This window comes from Ranitomeya imitator, chromosome 5 (genome assembly GCF_032444005.1).
Source record: "Ranitomeya imitator isolate aRanImi1 chromosome 5, aRanImi1.pri, whole genome shotgun sequence".
NCBI lineage: Eukaryota > Metazoa > Chordata > Amphibia > Anura > Dendrobatidae > Ranitomeya > Ranitomeya imitator.
This window is the reverse complement of record NC_091286.1, coordinates 667,059,208-667,074,048: the sequence shown is the minus strand read 5'-3', so window position 1 is coordinate 667,074,048 and position 14,841 is coordinate 667,059,208. Positions and strand designations below refer to the sequence as shown.

At 40.4% G+C, this 14,841-nt stretch overlaps 1 protein-coding gene across 1 annotated transcript in view; it reads left to right on the top strand.

Moving 5' to 3' along the window:
- Positions 1–10,416, top strand: part of LOC138638733 (cytochrome P450 2K6-like) — a 28,756-nt gene extending 18,340 nt beyond the window's left edge. The window contains exons 6-10 of the mRNA XM_069728274.1: positions 2,203–2,379; positions 5,959–6,100; positions 6,525–6,709; positions 7,619–7,760; positions 10,071–10,416. Of these exons, the coding sequence (XP_069584375.1) occupies positions 2,203–2,379; positions 5,959–6,100; positions 6,525–6,709; positions 7,619–7,760; positions 10,071–10,249 (825 nt within the window). The 3' untranslated portion in view covers positions 10,250–10,416. The remainder of the gene's footprint in view (positions 1–2,202; positions 2,380–5,958; positions 6,101–6,524; positions 6,710–7,618; positions 7,761–10,070) is intronic.
- The last annotated feature ends 4,425 nt before the right edge of the window (positions 10,417–14,841 follow it).

The following is a 14,841-nucleotide window of genomic DNA, read 5'->3' as shown; positions in this document are numbered from 1 at the left end:
TTTTATTGTCCATCATTGGAAAAGTGTAGGGACACTAAAGATAGCCTGATACAGGGATGTAATCAGCTTCAGGTCAGCGCTTCCAAACAATATATGAAAGCGTTTGCAAGCACGCGCTCCTAGAAAACAAGCCACAGCCGAGGCTTTTGCAGACACTTTGTAATTTTAACCATTTGCACACATCAGCCAAACTCTTTAACCTCTAAAGATTACAAAAGAAAACAAGTTCGCCATAGTATATGTACTAAAAACCTAAAAATTACGTTAAGCAATCAACTGTGTAAAAAAGACAAGATTCAAGGCTCAGAACAGACTGAGCCTAATAGATTCAACTCAAGACAGACCCAGTGCCTAGAGGTCCGGGAGGGGGAGGCTCAAGACTATTTGGGTAAAGCTGCCGTCACCGAACTTTATTTTTGTCTTATTTTTTAACTTAATTGTTTAGTGCGCTAGACTTATATTGCTTTCTGTTTCAATGTCTGCAATTCATTTTGTATAAGGACCGCAATACACGGATTGACTACGGGACTCCTGACCTATGAAGCAGTAAATTCAGGTTAGGGGAACCACAGTCAGTCCAGGCAGTCTGGTCCATGTAAAGACACTAAAATACGCTTATGTGAATCCAACCTTATAACTATCCACTGCAGGATGCCTATATACCAATGGATCAGGGGGCCTTATAGCATTTGAATCAATCCTTGTAAAATTTTTGTCAGTGCATAATTTGCAAAAGAAGAATATTGAGTCCAAAACAGTGGACTAATAGTGATGATCGAATATACTCGTTACTCGAGATTTCCCGAGCACGCTCGGAGGTCCTACAAGTATTTTATTAGTGCTCGGCGTTTTAGTTTTTAGCGACGCAGCTGAATGATTTACATCTGTTATCCAGCATAAGTACATGTGGGGATTCCCTAGCAACCAGGCAACCCCCACATGTACTTATGCTGGCTAACAGATTAAATTAAATCTCTGAGCACTAGAAAATACTCGGGGGACCCCCGAGCATGATCGAGAAATCTCGAGTACGGAGTATATTCACTCATCACTATGGACCAACTAACCCCAACAACTTTATTTTCTTAGTACACAAAAAGCCCCTAATTTTTTTTTTAAATATGGCCAGTCCATCCTGACCACTATACATGTTATGTACACAGATATATTCTTCTCTGTTTTTTTTCTCTCCTTAACTTATATGTTTGGCAATGATATTTTTGACAATAATGATGGCTATAAATTTGGAGGAAGAATATAAATTATAAAGATTTTCTTAGAATGTAGAAGGCAGGGCAGGATAATCTGACAGCTCGTGACAGTTTACATTTTATTATGTTATGTTGTATTATTCTTATTTGATAACTAGGTTTCAAGTGTAGGGTGCTTGAGACACCATTTCTTAGCTGCCTCTATGAACCAATACCTACACATAGATATATCATCGAGTAGCTTGAACTCGACTGCGGGAGGCAAGCATGCGGATTCCAGAATAAGATTGAATTATTGTAGTTATGCACACATACAGTAGGAAAAAAAAGGCTTTTATGAACCAAAGCAGTAAACAATGAGCTTCCATGATGGCTGACAAACAGTGAATCAGGAAAAAGAATGAGGAAGAAGGGAGGGGTTACTGACATCAAAGCTACATCAGAGCTAGAGGGAGAGATCGGGAAAGAGGAAGGACAAACTTCTAAAGAGTAACCTCTTTAATAATAATAATCTTTATTTATATAGCGCCAACATATTCCGCAGCGCTGTACAGTTTAACAGCTTCAAACACAACAGTCATAAGTAACAACGTTATCAATTCAATAATTAAAGCACAATAAGACGACCCTGCTCGTGAGAGCTTACAACGTACAATGAGGTGGGGGAGATACAAAGTACAGGTGTGTATTTACAATGATGTATTTACAATGATGGTCCAGCCATCTTCAGGGGGTGGGGGATAGATGGGGATAGTGAATGGGCTGCACACTCTTTAGAAGTTTGTCCTTCCTCTTTCCCGATCTCTCCCTCTAGCTCTGATGGAGCTTTGATGTCAGTAACCCATCCCTTCTTAACCTTATTGCTTAGCAATGAAACAGCATAAAAATCAACACAATGATAATATAATACCATCTGTATGATTCCCAAATCATGGGATATGACATGTAATCTATTAGATTAAACTGACAGTTGTGATATTTTTATATTAAGCTTTTTAATAGTTATCCTACTTTGATCAGCTGGCTGCCTGGGAGCCATCGACGACTAGGTGAAAATTTCAGAGAAATGAAAAGGTTCATCACAGACACATTCACCAATCAGGAAAGAGAATTTGATGTGAACAATCAGAGGAGCTTCATCGACGCTTTTCTGGCAAAGAAACAAGAGGTAAATAACACCTAACCCTTGGTCTGGGAATTTGCTGTGTGGGTGATCTGGGGAACAGTTGCCCGCTATCTCTCTCACTGGACATCCTATTGCCTCTTCCTGCTTTTTGTGGTGCTGCAGATCCCTCCCCCTCTGCACTGCTGGCCTTGTTCTGCCTGGCACCTTCCTAGGGTGGGTCAGTGACTTCATCGTCCAACACATTGTTTTTTACTTTCACTCATCCTCCTGACTTAATAACATCACTTGTTGTCAACTGTGTCTCATCATCATCTACCTATTGAGACACTAATTGCCATTTCCCATCATCATCTTCTAATCGTGGCTGCTCAAATATTTGGGCATCAATAAACATCATCTCCTCATGTCTGCAGTGCGAGAGGTCAGAATCAATAAATGGAATTGTAAAGACCTCCTTAGAGTGTCCAAGTGTTGAATCACTTGTCTCCTGAGACTCGTTATGGTGGGAGGAAAGAGAATCAAAGTGATGATGATGTGCTCCAGACTCTTGGCTACTGAGACTAGACCATATGGAAGACAGGGTGGTGCTGAGAAACATACGGCAAGCATTTTCTGCCATACAACCCGACCATGCGTTCACACTGTTCTGTCTTCAAAAGTGGTGTCACACGCCCCCCTGAAAAATGGGACAAAAAGCTAGGTCTCATGAATGAGCATATTTATTGTGCTCCTGCAGGCACAGTTTCACCTGGTCCACGGCCTCAGCCTCTGCATGCACCATTCACATCATGTCCACTTCACCATCCCTTATCTCACATCTTGCACATTATAAATTAAATATATAAAATATGCCTTCTATATTTTTGGTATTAATAGGGGAAAAAAATATGTGGCCCTGAAAAAGACTTTTGTTCTTGCTATGCTATGCTATGGAGAATTAATTCTCCATAGCTATTTGGTTAAGTTTAGATCAGGAGACACTTGGCCACTTATTCACTTTCAACCTGTTCTTCTTCAGCAGATATGTGTTTTTGACAACATGATATTGTGGAAAAATGCACGTTTACAAAGTGCACAGAATGATGGTGGTATCTTCTCTTTCAGTTTGAAGCAGTTCAGCTGTAACTTCATGATGCCATCAGTGAATTGTAGCTCCCAACATAAGCAGTAACCATACAGCCGCACCTCCACCTAAGGACACTGCCAGCACCAATTTTCACTGTAGGCACCATACATTTTTTTAAAATAATTTTTCTAAATGCATGGTGCCAACAGTGAAATAAATTTGTGGCAGTGTCCTTATGTGGGGCTGTATGAGCCCTACTGTTGTTGGGGAGCTACATGTCATTGATGAAATCACAGATGTACTGCTCTATAATGAAAGACATGATGTTACCATCACTCCAAGCCCTTGACAGATGTGCACTTTTCTAACATGCCAATTATCTAAAACACAGCTGCATCATTTCTGAAAAGAATAAGAGGGTGAAAAGTTCCCAAGAATGTCTGCTGATCTGAACCCAATTAAAACACCTATGGGAATGCTGACGAGACAAGTTGAGCATCACTCTCCATCCAGCATCCAGGCCCTAAAATATTTTGTTATTGAAGAACGGAAAAAGATAGATGTTGCAATGTGTCACCAACTTGTTCATTCCATGCCTAGAAAACTTGGTGCTGTCCTTAAATATTATGGAGGTCAAACAAAATACTGGATGTAATAGTTTTTGATGTGGGGTATACTCAGTTTTGCATCAACTCATTTGAGTTAAACTGAACATTTTGTAATTAATTTTATAGTATTTACCTTGCTTTCATTTTATGCGTTTAAAAATGTTCTATGGAATTCAGTCTTGTTAAAATGTTTTAAGTTGCACTTGTATTCAGTGAGAAAAAGATTAAAATCTTACTTTCCAAGGGGATGTATTCGGTTATGCTGAGCACTATATATATAGTGGCTTGTGAAAGTATTCACCTCTTTGGCAATTTTCGTGATTTGCTACCTCACAGCCTGGAATTTTACTTGTCTTTTTGAGAGTTTGCATCAGTTCATGTACAGAACATACCTACAATTGTGAATATTTTATTTTCTTTTATTGTGCCAAAGTAACTGAAAACTTCAATGTGCATAACTATTCACCTCCCAAAAGTTGCATGTCACTTTGGATAAGTCTCCTTGAGCTTTCCACATCCTGTCACTGACATTTTTACCCATTCATCAAGGCAAAACTGCTCCAGCTCCTTCAAGTTAGTTGGTTTCCTCTGGTTAACAGCGATCATTAAGTCTGACCACGGATGCTCAATTGGATTAAGGTCTGCACTGTGACTAGGCCATTTTAAAACATTTACACATTTTCCCTTGAAACAAACAAATATCGCTTTAGCATTATGCTTTAGGTCACTGTCATGTTGCAAGGTGAAACTCGGTCCCAGTCTCAAACCATTTTCCCTATCCCTGCTGCCACCACCATGTTTCACTGTGGGAATGATGTTCTTCGATAGGTGAGATGTGTTGGTTTGGCGCCAGACATAGCATTTACCTTGGTTACCAAAAAGTTCAATTTTGGTCTCATCTGACCACAGCACCTTCCTCCATAAATTCGGGGAGTGTCCCGCATGTCTTTTGGCAAGCTCAAAATGAGCCTTACAATTTTTAAGTGTAAGAAAAGGCCATTTTCTGCCTACTCTTCCAAGCTTATTGTGGTCGTTTTGACAGATACGCCAGTCTCTGCTTGTGAACTCTGCAGCTCAGGGTTACCATTGGAATTGTGCTGCCTCTCTAATTAATGCCCTCCTTGTTCAGGTTGAAAGTTTTATGGGGTTGCCCTCTCTTGGCAGGTTTGTTTGGTACCACGTTCTTTCCATTTGATGATAATGTATTTGATGGTGCTCCGGTGGATCATAAGGAATTGGCATTTTTTTACAGCTCAACTTTGACTTGTACTTCTCAACAACTTTGTCCCTTACTTGTTTGGAGGTCTTTGTCCCTTAGACCCTGGACTTCATGGTATTGCTTGATTAGTAGTGCCTCTTGGTTAATGGTGTTGTAGCCTCAGTGGCATTTCAGAAAAGGTAAAGTGTATATACTGACAGACTATGTGACACTTAGATTGCACACAGGAGGACTTCCTTTCACCAAGCATGTGACTGATGAAGGTAATTGCTTGTCCCAAACATTTTTAGGGGCTACTTTGCAAAAGGGGTGAATACATATGCACATGCTAACTTTTAGCTGTTTGTTTGATAACTTTAATTCATGCCTATATTTTTCTCACTTCATCAACTTAGACTATTTAGTGCTGATGCTCCACATACAAATCGAATTACAAAAATGTTTTAATACAGGCTGCAATGCAAGAAAATAGGTTAACAGCCAAAGGGGTGAATACTTTTTGCAAAGCACTGTATAGTGTGCTGCCTTTACAAAAGTTAAGGTGGGGGAGTAGAAATGCATGTTTAAGGGAGAAATAGACATTGCAGGTGTTGGCTCACTGTTTTACTGGACAGCTTGTGAGTGGTGCTTCAGTTTTTAGCGCAATTATAAAAATGATCTACAATTTTATATCATTGCCTGTGTAACATTTCGCTAACCAAAGCATTTATTTTTTTAATAAAATTAAGGGAAAACCTGAATCTAAGTTATACTTTAATGACGAAAATCTGAGCACTCTGGTGGCTGACCTGTTTGCTGCTGGTATGGAGACGACTTCAACCACTCTGAGATGGGGATTACTATTGATGATGAAATATCCTGAAATCCAAAGTAAGGCATTAATGTAACATCATTAGAAAATAAATGATTTAAGAGTACCCAAGTTTAATAAGCAAATGCAGTGTTGTATAAAAAATCATAGAAAATGTGATTGTCTTCTCTGCTTGAATATGCAATATTGAATAAAGTTATAGCTTTTTTATATGTGTACAATTAGTCTAAACTTTAGTATTATGTAAGTAATTAAGTATTCTCAATATGAATATTTATTTTGTGGTACCACAATGGGCAGTACAACTACCCCAGAATGGTGTAAATTGTATGAAATATCTGAATTCATTAAAACAAACTATTTTTTTTAATTACGAGGTTACAAATTGTGCATTTACAATGATCATAATGTCTTCTTTAATTGCATTGAGACTGCAGTTAATTGTCTGCATTTAAAACAACACATGTCTTTTTTACTGAACAGAAAAAGTTCAAGATGAGATTAAAAGTGTAATTGGATCTGCTCAACCCAAAACAGAACATAGGAAACAAATGCCATATATGGATGCTGTGATACATGAAATTCAAAGATTTGGTGACATTGTACCTGTAAACCTTCCACATACAACAATTAGAGACATGACCTTCAGAGGTTATTTTATTCCAAAGGTGATTTGAAATACAATATTTTCTCGTATAACATGCCCTTTTGTGCTCAGTAATAGGTGAGCTGGCCATTTTTGCTGCAAAGACCTCTGGTGTTGATGATTTGATGATGTGATCAGACTTTGTGTTAAATATTCAAAACTGTAGGGTGTTTTATGGGATTTTTTTAAATTGTGGCAACATATGCGGAATGTTTATTTTGAAATGTTGCCTACTATAATCTCAATTTTTAAAGCATCAAGAATTTTTTTAAAAAAAGGAATCAGCAAACAAATGCTGTTCAATGTAGAAGATTATACAATGTTCCGATATGATTTTTGTATCAGTTTTGTATCAGGGTCTCCAGACTCTGCTTGAAGTCACTGAAATACAAAATACATTGAAAAAATATATAAGTAGCAATCTATCCTGGTCTAATGATGGAAACATAGGTGCATGTCTTGTTAAAGTGCAGTTATCAGAGCTGTGTCTTCAATCAAGCTATCTACCCATGTATCCAACACATGATCAGCACAGAATGAAGGTTATTAACGAGAGTATGCAAAAACACTATTATTTTAAAATACATAATTTTCAAGGTGTACAAATAAGTCTTTTATAGTTCAGGGACCTATGATCCAGTTGGGGCTTTTTGACATAATGATAATTTCATAGCTATCATTGCTTCTCTTCATAGCCATTGGCATGAAAAAGCAACTGAAACCCTAATGATCAGCAGTGATTAACTAGACAACCTAGCAGCCAGTGTTCAATTTCTGTGAACTGCCACAGTTGGTAAAATGAAGCATTCAATGATCCTATTGAAAAAAAATGAGCCACACATGTACTGTACTTATGTAAGAGACACTTTTTATTGCTACCCTATGTTATGAATTGTATTATATTAGCACTTACATTGTATTTTTATTTTAGGGCACAGTTGTTATCCCATTGCTGCACTCTGTGCTTAAAGATGGAAATTGCTTTGAAAAGCCAGAAAAGTTTTATCCAGAACACTTTCTTGATTCTGAAGGCAATTTTAAGAAGAATGAAGCCTTTATACCATTTTCACTAGGTAAGACAAATGGTCAACCATTTCTATTTAACCAATGGAGCAGAAAATGTTTTGTAAATTTAATACATGAATTTTCAGTTTGCGTAAACTGTCAGCTAAAGTATTTGTTCTTTCTTAAACTGAAGTATTAATATATTGTTAGGGGACTTCCAGTGTCAGGATATCCCGGTATATGTAAATTGCCAGAATTTGTACAACATTAATATGTTTGTTTGAGAAACATTGAAGCTTTCACGACATGCGCCGTACTTGTTCAGCACATGTCATGACCCTTCTTTTGATTTGGGCTCCGACACTGAGCCCCCATCTTTCCCAGCACATGTCAGCTGTTTTGAACAGCAAACATGTGCCCCAAACAGCTGCGGGTGGAATCGCGATCCACCCGCGGCTGTTAACGAGATGTCTCCAGCAGACCTCTATGGCTGTCAGTGCTGGATTGCTATGAGCATTTCTGCTTCACAGAGGCGATCTCATCATCGCCTGTGTATAGCAGAGGCGATCAGACAACTGCAACTTCTAGCCTCAAATGGGGACTATTGAAGCATGTAAAACTGAAAAAAGTTTTTAAAAGTATTTTAAAAATGACAGTTTACAGCATTTGTCCTTTCAAAATAAAACAATAAAAAAACACATATTTTATATCGTCATGTTCAGAATTGCCCGATTTATCAAGCTATAAAAAAAATTAATCCAATCAGTAAATGGCGTAGCGTAAAAAAGTCAAAAAGCCAGAATTACGTTTTTTTGGTTGCTCAACATTGCATTAAAATGCAATAACAAATGATCAAAAGATCATATCCATCCCTCACCCAGCCCCAGATCATAGAAAATGGAGATGCTACCGGTCTCGCATAATTACGCATTTTTTTTTAAAACAAACTTTGGATTTTTTTTTCACCATTTAAATAAAATACGATCTATACATGTTTGGTTTCTGCAAACTCGTAACTAGTGTTGAGCGATACCGTCCGATACTTGAAAGTATCGGTATCGGATAGTATCGGCCGATACCCGAAAAATATCGGATATCGCCGATACCGATATCCGATACCAATACAAGTCAATCGGACCTGTGAATGACGTCCCGGCTTCTGATTGGTCGCGTGCCGCCCATGTGACCGGCACGCGACCAATCAGAGGCCGCGACGTCATTCACAGGTCCTCAATTCCTAGAATTAGCAGTTTTGTGAATGAGAATGACGTCGCGTGCTTTTTAAACAAAGAAGCCTCCCGGATAGCAGCGTGAAGTCCAGGGGCCGCCGGAGAGGTGAGCATATCAATATTTTTTATTTTAATTCTTTATTTTCCACATCCCTATTGATTCGATACCGATACCCGATATCACAAAAATATCGGATCTCGGTATCGGAATTCCGATACCGCAAATATCGGCCGATACCCGATACTTGCGGTATCGGAATGCTCAACACTAGTAATGACTTGAAGAAGCATAATGGAAGGTCAGTTTTAGCATTTGGTGAACATGGTAAAAAAAATCCAATAAACAGTTGTGGAATTGCACTTTTTTTTGCAATTTCACTGCACTTGGAATTTTGTTCCCGTTTTCCAGTGCGCAATATGGAAAAACCAAAGGTGGTGTTCAAAAGTACAACTCTTCCTACAAAAATCAAGCACTCACATGCACAAGCACTCACCATTTTGATGAAAAAATAAAAAAGTTATGGCTCTGGGAAGAAGGGGAGAAAAAACAGAAACATAAAAATGAAGAAGGGCTGCGGCGTGAAGCGGTTAAGAGGTTGTCTCTTGATATTGATCTTAGGACCCCCATCTATGAGTCATAATGATAAGTCCCTCTGCAAGACAGATCCTATTATAGTGTACTGGAGTCATCCATGTCTTGTAATGACGGGGTTCCAGCAGAAAGGATGTTATTTACTTTTATACTGAATTTTCCCTACAGTAAGAAATACAAGAAATACCAGGACCCACTTACAAATTGTCATTTATAAGTATTAATTTTCATAACATTTATAAATACTGCAATATATTTTCTATATTATGTGACCTAAAGAATTTTGGACCCCATTAAGCTGCATTTACGTGGACAGATTTATTCCCATAGTGAGTGGTGATTGGCTTTTTTTTATACTGACCAATACAAACTCTCATCATCAGGCTTTTGCTATCTACACCGAGCAGGAGGTCTAGCAGGCAGGAGGAATCTAGTCCTGTAATAATCTCGGGTTATCACAGTCCTTTGTGAACCCATTACCTCTTGTACCCCATATACCTAAAGTCTCTGTTACTTGTATTTTGGCCATTATATTTTCTTTTTCTTTTTTTATCCAGGTAAAAGAAGTTGTGCTGGAGAGAACTTGGCGAAAACGGAGCTTTTCTTGTTCTTTACGACTTTGCTGCAGAACTTCACATTCCAGGCCCCGCCAGGTGCAGAGCTCGACCTCAATCCAGCCGCGGGGTTCACTAATGCTCCAATACCCCATGAAATATGTGCGATTCCTCGCAGATAAGAATGATCTAAATGCCGTTTCAGGGCTTTATTTCTTTCTAGAGCCTATTATTTCTGACTTATTTTAATACGCATGGACAAATATGTCATAATAGTGTACATATTGTGAAATATTAATTTATGATACTTTAGGATATTGCAATTAATAAAAAAATATTTGCCTTTTAATTTTATAGTGGTTAATAAATACTGCTTTTAAAAAGAGATGAGCGAACCTTTCAAGGTTCAGTTCGATTCGCCAAACAAGTTTGACGGACGTACCCAAACGCCATTTGATTCGATGGGAGGCCAAACCAAAACACATACACCACACCTTAAGGGGTGACAAAAAGCTTCCCAAACAGCTACAATTAGGGGTAGACACCATGAAAATTGTCATCAATTGACCCACAGTAGAAATTTGCATATGGCACAGAAGAAGTCAGGCATGGCCCATGCATGAGGTATCAAGGTCTGGCCCAGCAGTTACAGCTTCAAATTGAAGCTTCAATGAGGACCTGGTGATTAAGGGAGCGGTGTAAACCTTCGTAGCTGGGAGACGTGATACCTCATGCAACACCTCCATTTTTTTTTTGTTCCAGCCACATTCAGATGGCCAAAACATCAGTTTCATAGACAACTATTGGTAGAAAAATGTAAGGAAAGTTACACATGTAATTTACTGATAGTAAGTGCAGGCCTACTGGTCTAAGTGCCTTAATTACACAGTCAACCCACCAGATGGAGACCCAACTTTGAGTCTCCACATTTCAAAGATTTTGCATCATCAACCTTAGCAACAGCAGGCGCAGAAGACACCACAAAGATGGCACAGACTACAATAGCGCGAGATCAATACATGACACCAAAAAAATGTCAATAAAAGGGATGATAATGATACCATCAGATTTATCGGTACTTATAATCACGAGTGGCAAAATATTAGAAATATTTTGAATAAAACATTGATCTATATTGAAGTCCGAGCCCGCCTTGGGGGCCACCTTGAATGACTATCCTGCCATGAAATCTAGAAGAGCACCTAACATTGGTAATCTCTTAGGAGCCATTACATTCCACCGATCAAGAATATATTCGTTACGCAGGACCCTCTCTTGGGTTGCATCCAGTGTGGCCACTGCCTGGCCGGCGCGAATGTCCAACGCAGCTCTGTTTTTGAATCATCTGATGGCCTTAAACAATTTAAAATTAGACAACATATGACTTAAGGAACAAGTAAAGTTATTTACTATGCCACGTATGCTTGTCCACAGATCTATATAGGCCTCACCTCTAAGGAGCTTCGAGTTAGAGTGCGTGAACATGTGAGGAACATTTGCGTGGCCAGGACGGTGGTCGATCCCTCTGTTCTGAAGACCATCTTGCACCACTTTAAGACACATCACAATTGTGACGCGGGGTCTCTTCGGGTCAGGGGAATCGAGAGTCTACACATGGAGATTAGGGGGGAAACAATAAGAAACAACAAGAAACTATTGGCACAACGTGAAGCGAATTGGATAGTGCAATTAGACACTATGGCACCAAAGGGGCTAAACGAAACATTAAGCTTCTCCTCATTTCTGTAAAGTATACCAATAAATTCTCTCCAGAGTTGACTTGTTTACTCCAATCACAATCTTTTTGCACCCTCCTGATCATATCTGGATCTAGGTAGTTGTTTTTTTTTTTATATTAATCACCTTATCATGTATTATTTTTACAGTTTTAGGTTTAATCTGTGGCAAGGACCGGATTGTATCCATTCATATCCATACGCATCTACAGCTATACTGTATGTTATCTTGGCGGAATTCATTTTATTGATCTCTAATTAAAACCTCTGACAAGACTGGAATATTACTAAACATATCATCTACTTGATTGCATGTTGTTTTTATATTTATTATGCAAAGCAAGGTGTCTCGGGTGACTACCGATATGTATTTTTACTGTGTGACGCGCTCTTAACCTGCGGATGTATTTTGGGTAGGACCACTGATATGTATTATTTTTTCTTGTGAAATTTTTTAATCTGCAGATGTATGTTGGGTGGGAATTAGTACCTATTATAGAAGTTCATGAGGCAGTGCGCGTGAACACTGTTGGCTCAGTGGCTCCTCTCCTGTCTCGGCTTCTCCACAGCACCCTGCGCAGGCCGGTGAATTTTTTCCCGCACGTGCGTGGATATGCTTGAAGCCGGTGTAGGACCTGCAATTGGTCAATTCGCACCATGTGACCGGCCATTCTGGTAACCACCAAAGAGATATAAAGGTCCTTTTTGGGAATAGCAGTTATCCACTTGAGAAAGCTAGAAAATCAAGAAGCAAGATGTACATTGGGGGCTTTGTTTGATCCATTTTGGTGCCTTCTACCCCATCTAATATTTGCCAGTAAGAGCTGTGTGAGACATGTTTATGGAGATCCCCCAGACCTAGGGCCGCGGGATACTCGATCCAGGGTTGTCACGGTGACTAGACCCGGTCCGGGACCCTGCTAAGGGGCGTCCAATGAAAGGTGATGGTGCGTGGTGCAGGGTGCAAGGAATAACGAGGACACAGGGTTACAGTCTCTTTACCTTTTTACTGAAGGCTTCGGGATCCACAATCCAGAGCACTGCTAACAGGGCTGGCTGAGTCCGGTCTGTCCGAAGGCACATCCAGAGCTCCCTTTTCAGGTGGGGATCCGTGTCTACCTTCTAGTGCCTGTGTGTTGTAGTCCTTCCCTGCTGAGCACCACGGGATAGTCCTCACAACTGTCGTATCTGTTCTTTCTCTCCCCGTCCCCCAGATAATATGGATAGGACGCACCCTTATGACAGGTAGGCCTGGAGTTATTCTGGGACCCTAGAGACGCCCCTCTCCTACGATTGCCTCCTATGTCTGTGTAAGTGATTTAAGGTAGACAGCCAACCTGTAATTAACTGTCCTGCCGCTGTTTGAAGTAATGCTTGAAGTCTGTTACTTCCTCGGTGCTCCGGCCACCGGCTACGCGCCTCAGAAGGATGTTGCCACAGTCTTAGGGACACGACTCCTTCTGGTTCTATCTCCTTCGTACTATGATCCCGCTTCTCACTTCTCCACAATATACTTCGCTTCGTGTCCTTCCTTGAGATGCCACCGCAAGATTGTACGGAGCCGTGCCTGCACTATCTGTCCTTTCTGCTAAGTACCTGCCAGGTTCCCACTCCTGACAGGTCCTCTCCCGAGCTCTCCCGGGCTGGTTTCTGCCTAACTTCCTGTCCTCCCCCAGTTTTACCAAAGTGTGAGGAGTGGTCTAATACATAGAGCCTTTTGCTCCCCCTGGTGGCCGGAGTGTGAAGTGTAATGTGTGACTTTGATACCTGGTCAGGTGAACTCCTTTATTGCAATCAGACATAACATCACTCCCCTTAGCGGCAGAGCGACATTACTGCAAAAACCAGGACTCTGGGGCACTGCATATACTTGAGACCACCTGGTCTTATTACTTCTGCACTTTATGAAGCAAATGCTTTACATCTATTTGCACTCTATGATGGGGTGCCTGGCACCTGTGATCTTAGATATCATCCTTTTTTAATTGCTATCTTGAGTTTTGTATTCAGTTTTCACTGTTATTTGTTAAATAATAAATTATTATTTTTAACCAATATACTCCTATTTCCTCCAATATTTTTTTTTAGGATTATATGGAGTTGGTTATCTCTTTTTCCCTTTGGGAATTTGTTTCACACAATTGAGTGCAAGGTCTTTCGATAATGTGGTTATCTGCCATTTATATATTAATGTTTATGTGATGATGTCTTGACGTTCCTGGGGTTGGATATCTACGACTGGGATGCACACTGTGTGTCTCACTGCTGTCTTAAGATTATTTACAAATGTGTTTCGATACTCCAACATGCACACATCGATTTTCAGGGAGTCAGCACTATCTCTAACCCTTAAGGTACCGTCACACTGAACGATATCGCTAGCGATCCGTGACGTTGCAGCGTCCTGGCTAGCGATATCGTTCAGTTTGACACGCAGCAGCGATCAGGATCCTGCTGTGATGTCGTTGGTTGCTGCAGAAAGTCCAGCACTTTATTTCTTCGCTGGATCTCCCTGCAGACATCGCTGAATCGGTGTGTGTGACACCGATTCAGCGATGTCTTCACTGGTAACCAGGGTAAACATCGGGTTACTAAGCGCAGGGCCACGCTTAGTAACCCGATGTTTACCCTGGTTACCAGCGTAAAAGTAAAAAAAAAAAACACTACATACTTACCTTCCGCTGTCTGTCCCCGGCGCTGTGCTTTCCTGCACTGACTGAGCGCCGGCCAGCCGGAAAGCACAGCGGTGACGTCACAGCTCTGCTTTCCGGCCGCTGTGCTCACAGTCAGTGCAGGAAAGCACAGCGCTGGGGACAGACAGCGGAAGGTAAGTATGTAGTGTTTGTTTTTTTTACTTTTATGATGGTAACCAGGGTAAACATCGGGTTACTAAGCGCGGCCCTGCGCTTAGTAACCCGATGTTTACCCTGATTACCGGCATCCTTGGTCGCTGGAGAGCTGTGTGACAGCTCTCCAGCGACCAAACAGCGACGCTGCAGCGATCGGGATCGTTGTCGGTATCGCTGCAGCGTCGCTGA